The sequence below is a fragment of the Pyrus communis genome, chromosome 13, assembly GCF_041283825.1.
Source record: "Pyrus communis isolate YQ-2024b chromosome 13, ASM4128382v1, whole genome shotgun sequence".
NCBI classification, from domain to species: domain Eukaryota; kingdom Viridiplantae; phylum Streptophyta; class Magnoliopsida; order Rosales; family Rosaceae; genus Pyrus; species Pyrus communis.
The window spans coordinates 21,060,796-21,080,728 of NC_142577.1; the positions used below are offsets into that span (position 1 = coordinate 21,060,796).

Consider the following 19,933-nt stretch of genomic DNA (forward strand, 5'->3'; position numbering starts at 1 on the left):
ATGACGTGTAGCGATAGTAGTACCATAGGTATAGAAACAAAACATAGTTCACTGGAACTCTTACATATATATAATTTACATCAAATATTCGTCAAATTAACAATTCATTTGTAAAACCTACTTGAATGGACGATTCGCCCAGTACCGATACACTACTCGGAGTTTCTCATCACTCAAACATGTAATTCTGGAAAAATAACGCTATGATATAGAATAGTCTATCGAATAAAATCGATTTCTATGTTTTTAATTTACGTTTGATTCGGGGGAAAACCATTTCAAGTGGAGGCCAGTTTTTATTGATCACTTTTGTTGGAGTACGTGCGTGGGACTCACTTAGTACATATATATATGTGGATTTAAGCATCTCATGGCCTTGTTCTCCATCTTGAAATGCTTGTCTTACTACCAAATCAATCGACATTAATAAAGAATCATCCCCACAAATGAAATTAATTTTTTGAGTGATACTTGCATGGAACCACGCATGTGCGTTTAGTTACACCTAATGACTAATTAAAGCAATACTTTCTTCCATTTACAATTATTACACCCACCTTCAATAATATTCGTGTCGACAGATTGCATTTCAATCACTTAATTTCGAAAGATGGGATTTTTCAGGTCCACAATTGGTAGATCTTGGATGGGATCTTTTACCTTAAAATATTCTTATCCAATATTCAACCAATCTTATGGGGTGGTTGTTACTTGTTAGGGAAAAATATAGGATATCCAATGGTCTCTCTCATAGTTTTTGTGACCTTTGTTCGTATAACACTCTATCTTTGGTCCCAAGCTGCTCGCTGGTATAGTTTGGAAGAACTCAAACAACAAATTCTATTCTCTCACCTGCCCTGCATGAGTGACAGATTGCATGCACATATGTATGTTTAAGGTATTTTCCATCAAATCATCAACTATATATATTCCAGTTCGTCCCGTCAAAATTGAACGAATAAAGGATATATATGTCCAAGAACTAAGCAAATATAGGCAACTATTCGACTACATCATCATATATATAGTTGACATTGCTTGCCCCCACATATATAATATATGGCTTTTGCTTGCAAATATTTAATGACAATGTTGGCAAATAAAGACCATCTTGGAAAACTAAGTAAACTTAAACTGACCTCAACCCAGCACATGCATATATACCATCGTACTTAGGTGACACATCAAGGGTTTGAATTTGATGACTTACAAGTTGAATGCTACCCCTTCTACCTAAACATACAACCTAAACATACAATGCAATATTGAGAACGGAAGAGCATGATATCTCATACTTCATTTCGATCAAGTCAGTAACTTATCATATACTCACTTCATACAAAAGTTAAGCTTCATCATCCCCTTGTATGATGAATTAATAAATAAAATTTTGGTTAGACTCATGTTTATTTATGTTTATTAATTTTTTAAATTCATTCGATTTGAATGAAAATAACAAAAGATGTGTAAGAAACGAGAAAATAATGTGCATAAATCATAAAAAGTGCATTTGCTAAAGAGATGATGGAGAGTTTTGTATTTGTGCAATAGCTTATTAGCGCATATGGAAAAACATTACCTGCATGGAAAACCCTTTTGATTCTTGAACATGGAGTGGTGATCACAAAAAACAACTCACTAACATGTGACGGTGCAACTAATCACCACAACGTGGCGTGGCCACATGCATGGGGTGGGACGTCATTGGTCTAATCAACTTCAACTTTGGAACCAATTGACCTTCAACTTTCGATGTGTGACAATGTGAGCTCATTTTCAGGGATGGTTTGATTGAAGAAGCCTCGATGATCTTAGTTCAAGACCCAACTCAAATCCTTTTCTGGTCCAACTATTATCTATAGCTCGTATCCAAAATGCACCAGGATGCAACACCAAGTGATCCAACAGGATAATGCAATTGATGTCATATTTCATTGATTTTGGATATGACATACCATACTAGAAAATTCTTCCATGCTGCATGGTATAAAATACTACGAGCATTGAATGAGATGAATTGATTTGGATGATTTGGTTCTTTGCATCCAAATCATTTAATACTCGTTGTAGTCCATGTAAAACATATAATATATATGAATATGAATTTTGAATATTATAACACAGTACCAAATTAACCACTCACCTGAAGATGATGACATGCTTGTTGGGATTAGAGTTCTTGTGCATCTCTCCTCTTCAGTATGCAAGGCCTCAAGAATGGGGTTTGAGTTTTTGTAAGCTTGCGTGATTAAAGAGAGTGCAGCGACCCTAATATATATACCATACAATGTGGTAATCAATTAAGATGCTTTCCATTGAGTATTCTTGATTGATCTTAACCTTATCACCATGAATACCCTTATTCATATAAGCTAGAAAGACTTCTAGTACTATCATGAGTGTTCAAGCTAATGAATCCTAATAAACATGTTCCTCATTAGCACACAAACATTGTTAATGTTAATGTCTAACATTCCCATGTGTATAACAAGTGCTAACCAAGTGTATAACTGTCTTCAGAACTTATAGTCCATACTACATAGTATGGGACCCTACAATACAAAGTGTTTCTGATTTTGTAGGATAAGAAGGTTTAAAGAAATACAAATGTTAGCAATCTTCGCACTAACCTTTTCATTTGAACATTTTCACTTTATCAAACGCCAAGTGTCATTTTTTAACGCAAAATACAAGACATTTAATGCCTTAAAATTATATTTTATGCTTTTCAACTTTAATCCCTAGCTAAAGTCATTAAAATGTTTATTTTATTTTTTTATTTTTTTTTATTTTTTATTTTTTATTTTTGGTGTGTGTACAAAATGATACATGACATTTTGATAAAATGAAAAGGTCCAAATGCAAATATTAGTGCAACGGTTACCAGCACTCCCTTTACTTATTAAGTAAACATGACATCAATGTTTTTACGACATTCTTTTTTAATATGATTGTCATGGCACAAGATGTTGGGAAAAAAAAAAACTTTTAGGTTATGTTTGGATGAGAAATTTGTAAGTATTAAGAGAGTTAGCTAGGATAGAAATTTAATTAATTAGAAATGAAATACAAAATATTACGTAAAATTTGAAAAGGGCCACATAACCATTACAAAAACATAAACAAGTGATTTATAAACAACTCATCTAATATTTGTAGTGCATTTTCAACTAATTTAACATAAATCTCTTGCTACAACATCTTGAAAATAAAGTCTTCCTCCATCTAAGGAGATACAACAAACTCCCACATTCAAATAAAGAGTTGATACAACTTCGTCAAACTCACAAAAGTCCAACAAAAAACCTAAACCCTAGCAATGAGGCCAAGAACCAAATTGCTCCCATGAAGAGCCGTTATTGTTGTCAACAATGAGGTAAAAATAACCATCGAAGTAGAGAAACACTGCCATAGCCAAGCACAATGCATCACAAAATCGCATTGACTGCTATTTAAATGTGAAATCGAACCAAACCAGACTGTACCTACAACTAGACCAACATAGGGTTCGTCTGGTTATGCTTCTAAAAGAGCCAAAACAGCTTCCTAAAGTAAAAACGTTTCAGTTTAAAAAACTTGTCGTTTGGCAAATATTTTAAAAGTGCCTTTAGTTAGAAGTAGACGCACTAAGAAGCATTTTCTAAAGAAGCACCTAGGAGGTGCTTCCTCTTGAAAGTGTTGCACAAAGAAAACAAGGGAAGCACTTTGCTCTCTTTAATGAATATTTTTTCAATTTCAAAATTATCCTTATTTTTTACACTTTAAAAAAAAAAATCAAAATTACCATCACCTATTTTTTCTAGGGTTGCACTTCGATAACCCAAAAGGTTTTTTATTTTCATATTATTTTGGAGGCTGGAGTATTCTACTTGGTCTCCATCTTTTCATCTTCATCTTCCCCAAACCTTTCTACGTCTCCATCGCTTGAAATTTTTGTGGAAGTATGTATGTTATTTCTTATCTTAAATTTGTATGTAGTCACACACAAATAATTTTGTTTCGTGATCGTTCATTAACCTTCCAAAGGTATATCGCGACCTTAAGCCTGGAAATATTTCACTCCACAAGGATGGGTATATTGTCTTAACAGATTTTGATTTATCATTTATGACATTAAACCCCTGGTACAGAATCACAATCCTCTTATAAAATCATGTTGCTTCTCTCTTTGCAGACTTACTCTTCTTATCTGTTCATATAAATATATATATATATATATATATATTTTTTTTTTTTTGGTGATCGTTCATTAACTTTCCAAAGGTATTTCTACATTATTTGTTTCCTGTATGATTGTTGTTTTTAACTATTGTTATTAGAATTATTTTTAACGTTTTCTATCAATAAGATTAATAGTGCTTTCGCGTTTGGTAATCAGAATACTCTTTAGATTAGTAAACTTTGCATAGCAAATTCGATAAAAAAATAAATATACAAAAACTTTGCAGAGCAATAACCTTGCGGCCGTTTGATCATGATTCCATTTCTCTATGAGATGTTTAATGATGAAACAACTACCAAAAATTATTACCATTGGAAACTTTCTTATAATCACAAAGTAATGAAATAATTGCTTCCTAAGTTACAGAACAATTGAACAACCTATTATCACTGCAATAATTGCTTTACATACTGATAGTAGACCAGATGCTTACATACAATTGAAATATTTAAATTATTCGTGTTGTTAGCTAGGACGTAAGTAGTGGTGTATGCTCGTATTTTATGCTATAGTTTTTTTTCTTTCTCTTTATAAATATGTCTAAAAATATAGTTAGAGATGCACAAGATGCACATGGGGAAAGTACTGAAAAAAAAAGGTAAGGTGATGTGGGATGATGCAAATGTTGAGACATTTATAAGCATTTGTGTAGTTGAGACATTAGCCGGAAATCAAACAAGTGGTCATCTTAATAGGATTGGATGAAAAAATGTTATTAAGAAATTTAATGACCTTGCTCAAAGGTCGTATATTCATAAACAACTCAAGAACAAATGGACTGCACTTAAGAAAGAATGGCAATTGTGTACATCATTAGTTGGTAAAGAGACTAGCTTAGGATGGGATCTTGTGAAGCAAACTATCATTAAAAGTGATGAGTAGTGGGAGAAAAAAGTGAAGGTGAGAAATTATTAACACATTAGGTCATGGGCACACTAATAGGATGGTCCAAGAGAGGTTTCAACGCTCCGGTGAGATTGTCTCTAGGTGGTTCGGGATACTATTAGATGTTGTTTCTCGCATGGCTACCGATATTATATGCCCACATGATTGGCAATTCAAGAGAGTTTCAAATAAAATTAAGGATGACAATCGATATTGACATATTTTAAAGGTTTCATAGGGTCAATTGACCGAACATGTCCCAGTTGTGGTGCCTAGAGAAATGCAAGTACCATATATTGGTAGAAAAGAAAACACAACTCAAAATGTTATGATTGTATGTGATTTCAATATGTGTTTTACATTTGTCTAGGGCTGGATGGGAGGGTGCTGCTCATGATTCACATATATGTTAGATAAATATCAACAATCAATGATAAAGTTATATGCTAATAAATAATAAATGCGAATTGATAATTTAACAGAATATGAACAAAATGAAATAATATTCAAACATGCAAACTGAAGATCGAGGCTTGTATACTGCAACGTCGTTGAAACAGAAATTTCGTCCCTGCTTAGTATTTGTATATCTATGGATGCCTCACCAGGATTCAATAATCTAAGTTAGGATTTCAGAACTCGAAAACTAGACTTCTGGCGAATTTCTTTGTGGTTCTCTCAGTAAAAGGGTTTTGGATTGTAGAAGAAGAATTTGATTTTTCTGTGTTCTAAATGTCATGCAGATAGATGTATATATAATACATTTATGCATGTTCACAACAGGTATGAGAATGTGATGCGTCTGTTGGGAGACTTGTTCTCAGAAGGGTGCTTTGCTCTCTGGTGGCGTTCTTTCATCGCTTTAGACTTCATCTGAAAAATGAGTCTTTTGATAAAAAAAAATTAATTAATTAAATTCAAAATTAATTTTAAAAAAATAATAATTAAAGAACTTAACTATTAGAGCCCGAGCACTAAGGCCCAAGGCCCATCTTTTGATAAATATATATTAATTAACAATTAATTAGCACACCCTAAAGTTCAAACCCAAGGTTGAGCCTAATTTTATTCTCTATGGTCTATCACTCCAATCACTTTCTAAAAAGGACAAAACCTTATAAAGTGAGGGAACCTTTTGGTGGTGACCCATGTGGGACAATGAAATATCTACTTAAAATTTCCAATAGTATATTCATGGAGGCCTTGAGAAGACCATAATCGAAATTTCCTTACCCCCTTCTAGTTAGTAATCAACTTTAAACCTATATGAATGTGTTTATTCATTTATTATTTTATAAACTAAAAAATAAATATATTTTTCTTTTCAATTATGGTATAGGTAAATATTATCTAGTTGATGTTGGATATCCACATATGAATGGATATATTGGACCTTATAGGGGTGGACGATATCAACTTCCTGAGTTTCGATGTGGAAGTTAGCCAAGATGGAACAAAGAGATATTTAATCAGAGGCATTCATTCCTAAGATGCACCATAGAAAGACTTTTGGTGTTTGAAAAAATAGGTGGACAATGATTCGTCTCATGCGTAACTTCCCTTTTGAAAAACAAGTACAAATTCTTGTTGCTTCAATGACTTTACACAATTTTATTAGGAATCGTTCCATGACAGATCAAGAATTCCAACCCTGCGATGATGATGAGGAGCTACTTCGGCTGGACATGAGGAAGATCATAGAGATGAAGAGATTGTTGATGAAAATTTTACTCATAGGTGAGAGTTAGATGTTGAACTAGAAAGAATTGTAATCTTCTTATATCTAGTTAATAGTTATTTCACATTTGATTGTTGTGTAATAGTTATTTCACTTTTGATTGTCATGCAACTATAACGTGTCTTATTTTTTATTTTAAGAAACAAACATATATTTTCAATAAGTACATATCATTTTGTTAATGATCATTACTATTTTTAATTGAATTTTCATCAACAATTTTAATCAAGTCATATGCTAATTATATACAAAAAATATTTATGCAAAAGTTATTGAGAATTATTAATGAAAGAGCCCTTTCATTTGACAACCAAACACTCTATTTAATATCAAAAGCGCTTCCATACAATACAAAAGTTGCATGCCAAACAATAAACTACTTCCTTATAAAAGCGCTACTGAAAAATGCTACAATAAAAAAACGATAGTGATAAAAGCGCTTTATAGCGTAACACATCCAAATGAGCACATAGTATTTTGACATTTATAATAAGCCTATTCACATTGTTAGTGTAGTGTTGGATTGGGCTACTCTCTCTAGCTCTCTTTTGGGCTTTGTGGTTTTGCCTTGGGTTGATTACGAGGAGATGTATTCCCCTGTAATGGACGTTATAATGTTCCGCTACCTTATCAGTTTGGTAGTTTTTGAAAAACTGAATATGCAGCTTATGGATGTGGTAACCGAAATTTTACATGAAATCTCTACAAATCAATTAAACTCCATAAAAATTCATGGATTTATAAATCCATTAAAAATTGAATAAGCCTCCGTTTATTTTGTTCAATATGTTTTAGCAAAAATCAGAAAAGAAAAACCAAAATATGGAAAACGAATAGGGTGTTTGACAACCACTTTATTTTTAATTGTGATTTTTTTTAAATTGAAAACTAAAAATTAATGACACATCTGGACCCAGGATGTCAACTTGGACTTCGAATCGAGCTGTGTTGGTTGACACCAGGAGGGTGACGAAGCCATAAAGTGTAGTGATGTGGAAAATGTGAATAAATTTAAAACCTAAAAGTGCCTAAATATAAGAGTGCGCTTGTGAGCGGGAATGAACTCATTTCACACGTGATGTCAGAGTATAAGTAAAGTATAACAAATTAGGATTTGAATTATACTATCGAAGGTAATCACCTATACCAAAGTTTGCCAAGAATTCTCGTCGACACGGAAGCTTAGCCACTAAACCTGGAGGGGCGAAAAATAAGGGTGAGTGGGCCTAAAACTAAAGTTTTATAAAAACCTTTTTGAAAACATTATAACCCCTCGCCGTAAAACAAGTATAGTTTCCAGAAAATCATACTACGTATAAGTATGAAGTCAAAGGTATTTCAACAATAATTCAAGGAACATTCAAATCATAATATCTTAACTGCGGCATAAGAAAATCAAGTTCTCATTAGTAAAATCAAGTACCCATCAATCTATGCTAACACACGAGTTCACTTAGAGAAATTCTGACATGAACAAGACTGGGTGAAATCACAATATATATGCTCTAGTACTACAATCACGTGAAGACTGACGCTACACGATCAAATATGAATCCTAGTTGCCTATTGCAACTTAGGACATAACTGACACCTACAATGGATCCAAAGTGAGCGAGCGATGTGACGTGAACATACATGTGAAGCCTGGCCCTGGCCCGGGACGAATACTAACACCTGTGCAGCGAGCGATGAAAATATAGTCATGCCACAGTGATTTGATTATTCTAGTCAACATAATATTTTTCATAGCCGTAAATTTAATTAAGGCAGACATATGGAAAACTCATTATTACATGTATATATGGAAACTAAACAAATATATGTATATATCAAAGAAAATACCAACTCACAAATCATGTCGTCGAGTCGAACCCTCCTTATGGGCATCAAAGATCCTTGCGAAGCGTTTCACCTAGAAACGAGACCATTTATGTAAATATATAATGTACTAACAAATAAACGTGTTTTCGTACAAAGTTCGGCTAATAAAAGAAACTATTTTAAAACGATCAAATTTTGGAAAACAGAAGGCGGATTCGGATTTGGCACGTCGAGAAACCTAAGGAAGGACCTCGGGTTCCTTCACACGCCCTCACAGGGTGGCTGCACTAGCAACCATGAACCGCATGCGCCACTCGCATTGGCTGCCCATTTGCCCTCCCGCGCCTTCTTCACGAAATCTGCAGTTTTTGCAGATTGTAGGGCTGACTTCCAGAGCTTATGTCGAGCTTGATACTCAACCAAAATCAATGATTCAAAAGTCCATTTGAAGCTAGAAATGTAAGGAACAAAAAGGGAAATCAACTGAGACCCCGTTAGTAGCGGCGAGCGAAAACAGATTGGGGGTTTGAAGAAAAACAAACACGAAGCTTCGTTCCTCAGCAAAGTGTTCACTTCTTTTTCGCCAGGTTTCATTCGATTTTTTTTGTGGATTGGATGATGGAAAAACCAGCAAGCCAAACCAAAGTGGGGCCAAGTTAATGTCGTTGTTGGTCGGAAAAATGTTCTAAAGGTGGTTAGATGATCACGGACCCTTGCTGGAAAAACTGTAGAATTTTCTTCTTTCGAGTTGTTTCAACGTTAACCCTTCACCAAAACGCCTAAACTGAGTCACACATCCATAATTTTGATGAGAGAAGTTAAATCTTGTGTTCTCGGACCTTACCTTAGTCGGAATCGACGAGAACTCGTCGGGGGAGATGAGAAGGAGCTGAGAGAAAGAGAGAATGTAAAGATAGAGAGAGAGTGAGTGGCAAATGATAGATGGGCCGAGAAAATCGGAGACACGGAAGAGAGGGAGTTTTTTTTTTTTTTTTTAAATAATGAAATTAGTAAGTGGGAGTAAGGTGGCAACAAGTTTGTGAGTTTAAAAAAAAACGAGAGTTTGAAAGAGAGAGGGACACGACAATGAGGGAAGAAAGTGGGGAGAAAAGAGACACATGACAACAATGGAGAGGAAAGTTTGCGATGTGCGGCCCTACAGGCCAAACTAAAGTAATAAAATATTGAAAGTATTTTATCAAAAATTAATAAAATCGTAAAATTAAGGATGTGATGGTCACAATTAAAATATAATTTTAATAAAAAATAAAAATAAAAAGTGAAAAATGAAAGTACTGTAATTACTAAATAAGATTTTAATTTTAATTTCTAAATTTAGTAAAAGTAAAAATAAAATTTATAAAACTAAATGAATAATAATGTAACTATCAAATAAGATTTCAATTTTAGAAAAAGTGAAAATAAAATCTAAAAAACGAAATGGTTAAGCAGATCAGAAAAGCTCGCGAACGCGTCAGCTGTTGAGGCGATGTTGATCCTGCACTTGGCTGCAAAAGACGGAATGGCATGGGTGAATGCAAAGCTTATCTGCTGATGCAGCAACCAACCATCGTTGAATTATATAAACAAGTAATTTAAAATATCCAAATCCAGAACTGCAGAGCTGGACGAACCAATCATCATAATCATCATTCTCCTCGTCGTAACCTATATACAGTCACTCATAGATCAGAGCTCAGAGCTCACTCCGATACTTTACTTCAAAAATCATTGTAATTAACTAATCCAGAAAGGAGGATGATCGCTAGGCGGGTCTGGCACAAGTGGCCTCTGGTCAACGGTGGCCGGTGGATTTCTCCGTACACCTCTTCAGCTCCGTCACCTTTGGCGGTGCATTCATTCCACAACTCTCCGTTTCGAGTCTCCACTTTCGAGCTCGTTTCATTCTCTACTGCCGCGTCCACCTGGTTCCGCTTCACCGATCAGATATCCAATGGAAGTCTCTCGCTATTTAATCTTGGTTCTGATTAAATGGTTGGTCAATAATAAAAGTTGAGAGAATTGTTCAAATTTACATGCACAATTGATTCTTTTTCGAATTTTTTGGTAAATTTGTTAAATTTATTCTGTATGGTTTATTCATAAATTTAGCAATTTGCGAATTTTGTAGTGTAGAATTACGTATAATGTGAATGGGAGGTGGTTTTCAAGTGAGGCAATGGCTGATGTTGCAGCAGGGGGTAATGGTAATGGTATAGTTGATGTACCATTGGCTCAAACCGGTGAAGGCATTGCCGAATGCAAGCTCCTCAAATGGTTTGTGCGGGAGGTCTGTAATTCCTCCTATACGTTTTTGCATTATCATATCCTATGCAATATATACACACATACATTTGTATCTGTTTATATTGTTGATCCACGTACTTGCGCAAGGTTTGTTAGATTTGTGTGGGAAGTCTTGGCAGGCCTGCACATTGGGCGGTCTCGTTGAAAGAAACTGACTTACTAGTTTTCCGTACAATTGGAGCGTCAATTAGTATGAGTATCTGAGGTTGTTTTGAAGAGAGTAAGGAATTAGAGGTTTAATTTGTGATTTTAGCAGGGGGATCAAGTTGACAAATTTCAGCCACTTTGTGAAGTGCAAAGTGACAAAGCAACCATCGAAATAACAAGCCGGTATCTGGGGAAAGTTTCTCAGCTTCTCTATGTTCCAGGTGACATCATCAAGGTCAGAATATTTTGACACCTTACATCCTAGAGTTTTAGGAATAGTGGAGAGAGGTCCGCAGCGTTATAGTGAAAACAATTGTTCTTTTAGAAATTGAACTTGTTCCAGAAATTTAGCGACAAAGCATTTCTCTTTGGTGGATTAGCTCATGTTTCTTTGAATCCTAATTTGAAACTCTTATTTATGCTTTAGAGTTTAAATGAAATCTTCGGTTGGAGAAATTCTCTTAAAGATGGCCGTTGAGGAATCTCAGGTTCCAAAGCAGATTTGTGAGAGTTTGGAAGACACTAAGTTGCTAGATTCTGAGCTGAACACACATAACATAGGTGGAGTTTTATCGACACCTCCTGTTCGGAACCTTGCAAGGCAATTTGATATAGACATAAATGAAGTCTGTGGAACTGGTAAAGATGGGAGAGTGTTAAAAGAAGATGTCATCAAATATGCTGCCCAGAAGGGAATCATTGAAGTTCCTTCTGTCTCCTTGAGTGCTAGTCCCGAGAAAGCTTTGGGAGGAGAAGATAGTTACGCACATACTTCAGCTGAACCGCGATGGAATTATGACGATAAGACGGTTACCCTGAGGTAATATAGCATGCAAACATGAACTTGGAACGCCTCCTTTGTTCATTAATGAATCATTTGTATGATCCATGGCTGAACTTATGTCAGATAATATTGGTTAATGAATTGTAGCTGTTAATGTTTGCGCAGTACTAGAATATCATAGATAATATTTGTTTTTAGTGGTTTTATTCAAGACAGAGTGATGTATGCAGCAAGTTAACTGTAGTCTGTTCTTTCAGGGGATTTCAGCGAAGAACGGTTCAATCAATGAGCATGGCTGCAAAAGTTCTACATTTTCATTATGTTGAGGATATAAAGTGTGATGCACTTGTGGAGCTGAAAAATTCTTTCCAAAGTAATAATACCGATTCAAATGTCAAGCACACTTTCCTTCCATTATAGATAAAGACTCTCTCAGTGGCCATGAACAAATATCCGTTGATGAATAGTAGCTTCAATGAAGAGTCAATCGAGGTCATCCTCAAAGGTTTGTACTTTGAACAGTCCATAGCAATTATCATCTGTTGGATGCAGTAATGTTTCTACTCGAGCTTAGTCTTTTATGCGCGTGCTGGAAAACTTGCTAGCATTAATTTAATCTCACTTGAAGTGGGTTGCTCATATCAACACATGGAGATCCATTACTGGTTATGTGGTGTTCTTTGGTGATAATCCAATTTCATGGCAATCCAAAAAGCAATCTTCAGTATCTCGGAGATCTACCGAGGCAGAATACAAATTCCTTACTCATTGTGCTGCAGATGCATGTTGGCTTCGATCAATCTCGCTAGACTTACATGTTTATCTTCCCTCACCACCAGTTTTACACTGATAATCTCTCTACTATTGCACTCAGTACAAATCCTGTATTTCATTCTCGCATCAAACACCTTGACACCGATTTCCATTTTGTTCGTGAGAAGGTTCAAAAAGGGGATCTTATGGTTCAATACATTCCAACCAAGGGGCAAGTTGCTGACATTTTTACTAAGGGTCTTCATGGTCCTGTGTTTGTTCAACATTGCAGCAATCTTAAACTTGGTACCCTGGTTAAGATTGAGAGAGAAAAGAGAGAGAGGGGGGGGGGGGCGGTAATAACAGGATTGTAATAACAAACTTGGACATGTGTCAACAGTGTATTAGTCCACTAGTATTGACCGTATTGGTTGTACGGTAGCATACTTGATAAGCTAAGTATTAGGAAGCTCTATATAAGCTTGAGTGTAATAACTGTGGCGGTTAATGAGAATTCTGAAGCTTCATATTTCTTGCTTCTCTCTCTAAAGCTTTCTTGCACTTCTCTCTTCTTTGCTCAATCATTTGTAAGAATCCAAGATGGTTAATAGCTTCAAGCTTCGGATGAAAGAAAAAAATGGCTTAAAATCCTGAATCCGTCCCTGATCCAATATAGTGCTCACAGTTCCAGAGTTCAATACAAGAGCTTAAAAATCTATAATTAAATTAGCACAATCATGCAGTTGCTTTCTTGCGGACAAACCGCAGCAACGATGTTGGTGGCTCCACATATTCAATCGTTTTCTGCTTCTTTCTAGCTACTTGTTCTTCCTCTTTCATTTCTTGCGCTAAGAAAGGACTCTTTGCTTTTGCAATTAACTCCTTTTTCTTTATCGTCCTCTTACTCGGCTTACTCCTCCCCTTTGTTTTCTTCTTCAGTTTAATGCCCTTCACAACTTCAACAGCAGCTTCAATCCCGGCCACTTTCTCTTGCTTTGTTGGTTTCTCTTTCTTCCTCTCAGGCTTCAATGTGCCGATCTTTGCAGGATCCAGCATAATCGTCTCAGCCGGGAGCTTATCAAGTAAAGAATGCACTTCACTCTCTCTTCTTTGTTTAGACGTTTCAAATGGATTTGCCACCAAGGTATCAAAATTGGGTTCCCCCGAACCAGGAATCAGAATACTGGACCATCCCATAGAGTGCCCTATGCCTAAAACATCTTCATAAGGTCGAAACAACAGCTTTTCTATTTGGAAACCTTTAACCATTCCATGATTCATGTACGTCTTGTACGTCTGATTCCCATCCAAATCTCTCAAGATTTGTACAGATGATCCATTTCCCAGCTGACAAGCTAAAAGACCCTTCTGACTAAAATCCAACGTCTTTGCATTGCCCGGTAAGGTTTGGAGCGGTTCATCCCCAAGTTTCCTCAAGTCCCAAAGCTTAATTTTCCTCTCTTTCCCAGCTGTCGCCATGAGATGGCCAGTAGGGTGGAATGCGATTGCGGAGACGGGTCCCTTGTGACACAGAAGTCTAAGTAGAGGCGCAGAGCTTGTAGGCTTCCACATGGAAACTGTACCAAGTGATTGACCCAAAGCAACAACCCCATTATAGGGGTTCACCTGCATCGCATCAGTACGGCCTATGCCTGTCCTGTAACTACCTACCATCTCACCCATTGTCACATCCTGATAATGAAGCTGCCCAAAATTGTTTATTGATGCCAAAAGGAAGTGGTTTTTCAAGAATTGAAGCCTTAAAACTGCACCATGTTCCTACATGATAAGAAATGCAGATAACTTTAGTTCCATGTTTATACATCTCGATTTAGTCAGCACAAGGAACTCTTTCACGTATGAAGATTTAGACTAAACAAAAGGAATGAGCTGGACGTATATGAGAAACGACCAACAAGGATTCACAGAGATTGAAATCCTAGAGGATGCGCACACATTTAGTCCAGATAAATGTCATAAAATTCGGCCCAAATTATGGATGTGCCATTTGGTACTGCTTAAGCATGTTTGACCTGCTTAAGGGCTCATTTGGAAGTGCTTTTAAATTCATTGAAAGCACTTTTGGAGAAAATGTTTTTGGGTTCCAAAAGCACTTGAAGTGCTTCCTAGAAGAAGCACCAATACTTCAAGTGCTTTTCTAGGAAGCATTTTCACCAAAGCTGCTTTCAATCATTTTAAAATCACTTCTAAACGAGCCCTAAGTGTTTATGGTTTACCTGGATAGCAGTATTTAATGTTCACGCTTCTCATTAACAGGAAGCAATTGACACATAAGCAGATTACAATCAGCTAGTTGTGTGTGGTAACTGGTCTGCCTATACACTTAACCCAAAAGATGATACCCACAACAACATAAGTACAACACGATCTATTTAATGCAATATGCTAACCTTTAAGCAATGAAGTTCTGTGCCATCCCGGTTATAAATATAGGGATACCTGCCAGTCATGAGAATGTTAGCCATACTGAATATAATAAAACAAAACAAGAAGTCGTAACACAGTATCATAAAACACAGGAATTTAAGTTAAACAGAAGATAAAGTGGCATAGAATCCAAAACGAGATTATTGCTTATAAGCTACCTATTTTCTTTAAGAACTTAGATTTTATTAAGAGAGAGAACAACCGCACAAACTACAGACAATGAGCCCCTTGCAGTTTACAAGTGTCGTAAAAATGAACTCTCTAGACATTTTACATTACACAATAATTACTAAAGAAACAAGACAACAAATTTGAAACCATGAAACATCAACTGCTGCTTTGCAAATAGCAGTCCAGTAATAATGCAGATAAAGAAGACAGCCTGAGCTCTATAGTAACTGATGACAAATATGAACCAAAAACTAACTCGATCCAACATTATTTCCATATCCACCCATAAATAATGCTAACAAATCCATCTATTTTGGTCCATCCTTATAACACAAAACTGTCATTATCTTGCAAATGCAAAGAGTTTTGGCTTATCCAGCTGGTTCTTGTAAACACTAAACAAGTGCTGGTCGCATATCAAATAAAAGTAAAATAATTAATAAAAAGCAACAAACTTTAAGTCCACTGGACGCAACGGAGCTATTAATGCTGAGCAATATCAGAGGCATGCAACAGAACGTTTCAACACAAAATAAAATTGCATAATCTGCCCTGTAACTATCAAAATATTGCCAAGCAGACAGCACTTACACAAGCACTGCAAAAGGTTTTATACCTTTTCTGGGCTGCAGCAAAGAATAAATCGTTGTGCAAGAACACCACATCCCGCACTGTTTCTCTAACCTGAACATCAACAGTCAGTTAATCAGCCCAATGTTCCAGTCAAAACCCTGAAGTATGAAAAAGAAGTACCCAGCATTCCACCATCTCATTAGAAAAAAGAAAACAAAATTGAACTGATACAACCTGAACTTTTAGGCTGTGCACATTTACCACCCCAAAAAAAAAATTCATATATAGCACTTCAAAACGTGGTCTCAAAATTCAGTCACAACTGTGTGGCCACCCTCCACAGTTCATAATTTATATCAAATCAGGTTTTGTTCAAAACATGTGGGCCCATTTTCAAGGATGTTATCATCACATCAGATATTTTAGTGAGCCAATGATGTTTGAGAGAAAAGAGAAAAGGAAAAATAAATATCAAATGCTTACTCTATAAATCTTGAGCCACAAAGACATCCCTTGAAAAAGTGACCACATGTTTGCCTTTTGACATAATTTAACTGAAATGTATATGGAATCAGATGGAGGTGCCACATTGTCATACAGAGCATAGTCTGGATGGTTGATTTAAACTACTTTTGCGGGTAGTATATAAGTCCCAATTTCGCTTTAAGGAACATAGAAAGAATGCTTCACACCAACGGCCCAAAATTTATATCCAGGACACCGTTTTACAAAATTGACTGCAGTAACATTAATCCATCTAAAAGGACTACCCTGAACAGTGGAAACTTACATTCGCGTGTAAACTTCGAGATTTTCTTAGTTAAATTCTTGCACTAGAAATGGCAAAAGGATAGAACACAGCGTAGCAATTGAAAGATAAAACTGTACTTGCATGATTCCTTTCAATTATCTCTTCCATATAACTCAGTAAATTCTTTTCAGCATACAATTAAGACTCATACATTTAGTTATAAAGCTGGCATCGTATCAAAGGCACTAACTCATTACGAGTATATTCAAACTTGACACAGGAAGACTAGGACAAGTGAACGTGTCTGCGAGTAGCACGTCCAAATCAATGTCGCAAGGGACAAACAATTTTGGCTAAAACAAGGTCACAGCATCAGACTGAAAACAACAGCTTGGCTACTTTATGTGCACTCATACTGCATGAAATACCTGAAATTCTTTAATCAGCCCCATAGTCTTCATGTCTACAATAGCCAAATGGCCCTTGCGTCCACCAACTGCCATATGGCGACCACTTGAGGTGAAATCCAGCGTGTACGGTCCGAGATCTGCAGATAATAGTTAAGATTCAGGGATAAACATTAGAGCAAGATTAGGCAGGCCAGGAAAGTTAATCTAGACACTTCAATGAATATTGAATACTTAAGAGCTTCGGTGTCAATATGTCCAAACTCTGTATATTCGGGAAAAGGATTCTGCTTACACTAAATGTTGATAGCATTTCAGGAGGTGCATTGCTAAAAAATTTTATCTACAATGAACTTATATGAAACATCATTACAATTAGTAGACAGAGATTACAATAACAAAAGACGGTAGCACCTATACAGCGTGACGCAATGCATTAAATTACTACATATTTGAGGACACATTATAACAAGTGGCATGCAGCCACGTGATGTTACAAATTCACCATTAATTAAAACATGTGTACCATAAGTAACATATGTGATAATGATTTATCCTTCATCTCTCAGCAACTGAACAGCATGAACCGATATTTCGACCTCACAAAGGATTCTTACTGCTTTATAGCTAATATACAGTTTTATTTTTTATTTCACACAATTAAGTTTGGTTAGGCCAGCTAAACCGGCATTTGCATAACTGATATCAGAAGGCAGCAAAACCCGGTATATACAACGTCCTTTTAACTACAATAAGCAAAACAGTAAAGCGTCACTTTTAAGTTTCAGAGTGACTTTACAATAAATAAAGGTAGTGTTAGGTGTCAACCTGGTAAGATAATATCAAATTGATTCCTTGAGCTTGATATATCTACTTCACGAGCAATTGATTCTTGTTTGATCCTCCATGTCTTCTCCGTGCCTTCAACCTCCAAATAACCTCCCTCACTTGGTAGAAGCCACTGATAATTTGATCACAAATGAAAACAACAACAAAAATCACATACTTCATCACATGTGCAAAAAAAATTAATAAAAAAACAGGACGATGTTTTTGGTAGCATGTTCAGGTCAAGCAATGGTCAATGAAGACACAAAAACTTATATCGGGGGTTGTCATTGTGCAACCCAAACTGGATATCACACTAAACAAAAATTCACCTTCTCGGTTTTGGCAGCAGCTTGTGCAGATTTCCCATATAATTCTTCTCGAACAGTAAGTTGACCCTTCAACTTTTTATCTTGCAAGGCCTGAAGACGTTGGGAAAGCAATGATGCAGTGAAAACTAACAAGTTCGAATGAAAACTCTAATTCTCAATGCCATACCTCCAAATTAGCTTTGCCTCTAAGAAACTTGTTCATTTTTATCTCGAGTTCATCAGTTATATTGTCCTGCAATTTAAGATACTTCCCATTTATTTTTGTAACAGAAAGCAATGCAAAAGAGCCCTAGTGTTAAACTTAAAACTCTCAGTCTGACGAGTTAGATGTTGGAGACATGCACACAAAAGGCAATATTACAACTCAGATTGCCTGAATGATCATAAAAGACCACAAGAAGATGTCAAGAGACTGCTAGAAACGGTATCATATGTTATACACAGAAATTAAAGCGTACGGATTTCTTGGTTGGAGGCACATTATTGCCCTCATCTTGTTTCACACCCATCTTGGCCAATCCAGGCTCGTATCCTGAAAACACAAAATTCCCAGAAACTTGATCAGTAATGCAATCCAACTTAAACATCATATTTTTAAGGACATACAGAGACAAAAGACACCAAATACACTGACTGCATTTCAAAAACTTATACGTAAATTTCTGCTGCTGGAGAGGAGATGACTGATACGTAAATTACTTGTGATAATATTATATATAACAATAAGCAAAATATTTCGTTGAGACATAAGTCGAACAAGGGATATGCAGTTTACCTTTAGAACGAGTGGAAGACAGGATTCCGATTCCGGGAACCAAAAAACTGACGGAGAACTAAGCAACCGTAGGCTAGGGTTTAGACGTGGCCTTTTAGCACAGTACCGGAAAGGAGTTGAGTATCTTCGTGGGTTCGAATATCGTCGATAGTTAATCTCACATATCATCTAACAAAATTTATATTATGACAAAAAAAGAAAAAAAGGCTAGGGTTTGGCAGGGAGAGAGGGAGAGGCCATGGGCCCGGTCCAAACTTGCAAACCCGTGTAAGTTAAATGAAGAATATGATCATAGGGCTTGACAGCGATCCGGCGATCCATTACTAATAGTGTTTATTATAATCTGCATTGTTCATGTTACAAAATATTTTGTGAAAAAAAATTAATTAAAGTTAGGATCATTTAATTAATTAGACTATAGCAAACAAATAAATGGTTTGTAATATTTTTGCCGAATTAGACAATTTGTTTTGTACAATTAGATATCTAAATAATCTCATATTTTATTGACTTTTTGTAGCAATGATGTTTACATAATGATTTATATATTAATGATTCCAATTATAAGCACGAAGTTTTTTGAATGGGCCACAAGCTACTTTTGTGGCGCCGAGTATATAAAAAAAAGTAAAATAAGTGTATATGTATCTCCCAACGATCATTGAGTTTGAACTGTTTTTCAAGTGTGTTGTTACTAAGGATTTATATGTAGAAAACTCTTATATTAATGTGTTTATTAGTCATTTTCATATTCATTATGTCCGATGCATGTTTTTAGAACCAAATACATTTTGCACCATCAGTTTGAAAATAATTCACAAGATTTTAGTTAAATTAGAATGCTCTATAGTTTTTCTATATCATTTGATTAAACATATGTGCCTTTTTAAAATTTGATTAAAGTGCTTTGACCGATAGTCACCTCTATTTTTTAAAATTAAAATCATTTTTTAATTTATAATTTTATCTGCATGATGCACTTTTCATTATT

General features: G+C 35.7%; 2 protein-coding genes across 7 annotated transcripts; one reads left to right on the plus strand and one right to left on the minus strand.

Moving 5' to 3' along the window:
• Positions 1–10,082: 10,082 nt before the first annotated feature.
• Positions 10,083–13,189, plus strand: LOC137738440 (lipoamide acyltransferase component of branched-chain alpha-keto acid dehydrogenase complex, mitochondrial-like). Of its 5 annotated transcripts, none has more exons than XM_088683223.1 (5): positions 10,083–10,678; positions 10,803–10,956; positions 11,230–11,355; positions 11,548–11,940; positions 12,162–13,189. In XM_088683223.1, the coding sequence occupies exons 2-4, from the start codon at positions 10,846–10,848 to the stop codon at positions 11,596–11,598; spliced, it is 288 nt and encodes a 95-aa protein (XP_088539349.1). In that variant the 5' UTR covers positions 10,083–10,678; positions 10,803–10,845; the 3' UTR covers positions 11,599–11,940; positions 12,162–13,189. The 5 variants fall into 5 exon arrangements, 4 of the variants coding, with proteins under 4 accessions (XP_088539349.1, XP_088539347.1, XP_088539348.1 ...); XM_088683221.1 differs by having other exon boundaries at positions 10,083–10,661; positions 10,798–10,956; XM_088683222.1 differs by having other exon boundaries at positions 10,083–10,661.
• A 93-nt stretch (positions 13,190–13,282) lies between these two features.
• LOC137738441 (uncharacterized) lies at positions 13,283–19,161 on the minus strand. Of its 2 annotated transcripts, XM_068478076.2 has the most exons (9): positions 18,943–19,160; positions 18,626–18,699; positions 18,334–18,399; positions 18,168–18,257; positions 17,836–17,968; positions 17,029–17,147; positions 15,893–15,960; positions 15,069–15,117; positions 13,283–14,436 (listed from the first exon to the last, which is right to left on the minus strand). In XM_068478076.2, exons 2-9 carry the CDS (start codon positions 18,674–18,676, stop codon positions 13,393–13,395), a joined length of 1,620 nt encoding a protein of 539 aa, XP_068334177.2. In that variant the 5' UTR covers positions 18,677–18,699; positions 18,943–19,160; the 3' UTR covers positions 13,283–13,392. The 2 variants fall into 2 exon arrangements, with proteins under 2 accessions (XP_068334177.2, XP_088539345.1); XM_088683219.1 differs by lacking the exon at positions 18,334–18,399 and having other exon boundaries at positions 18,943–19,161.
• Positions 19,162–19,933: the final 772 nt, after the last annotated feature.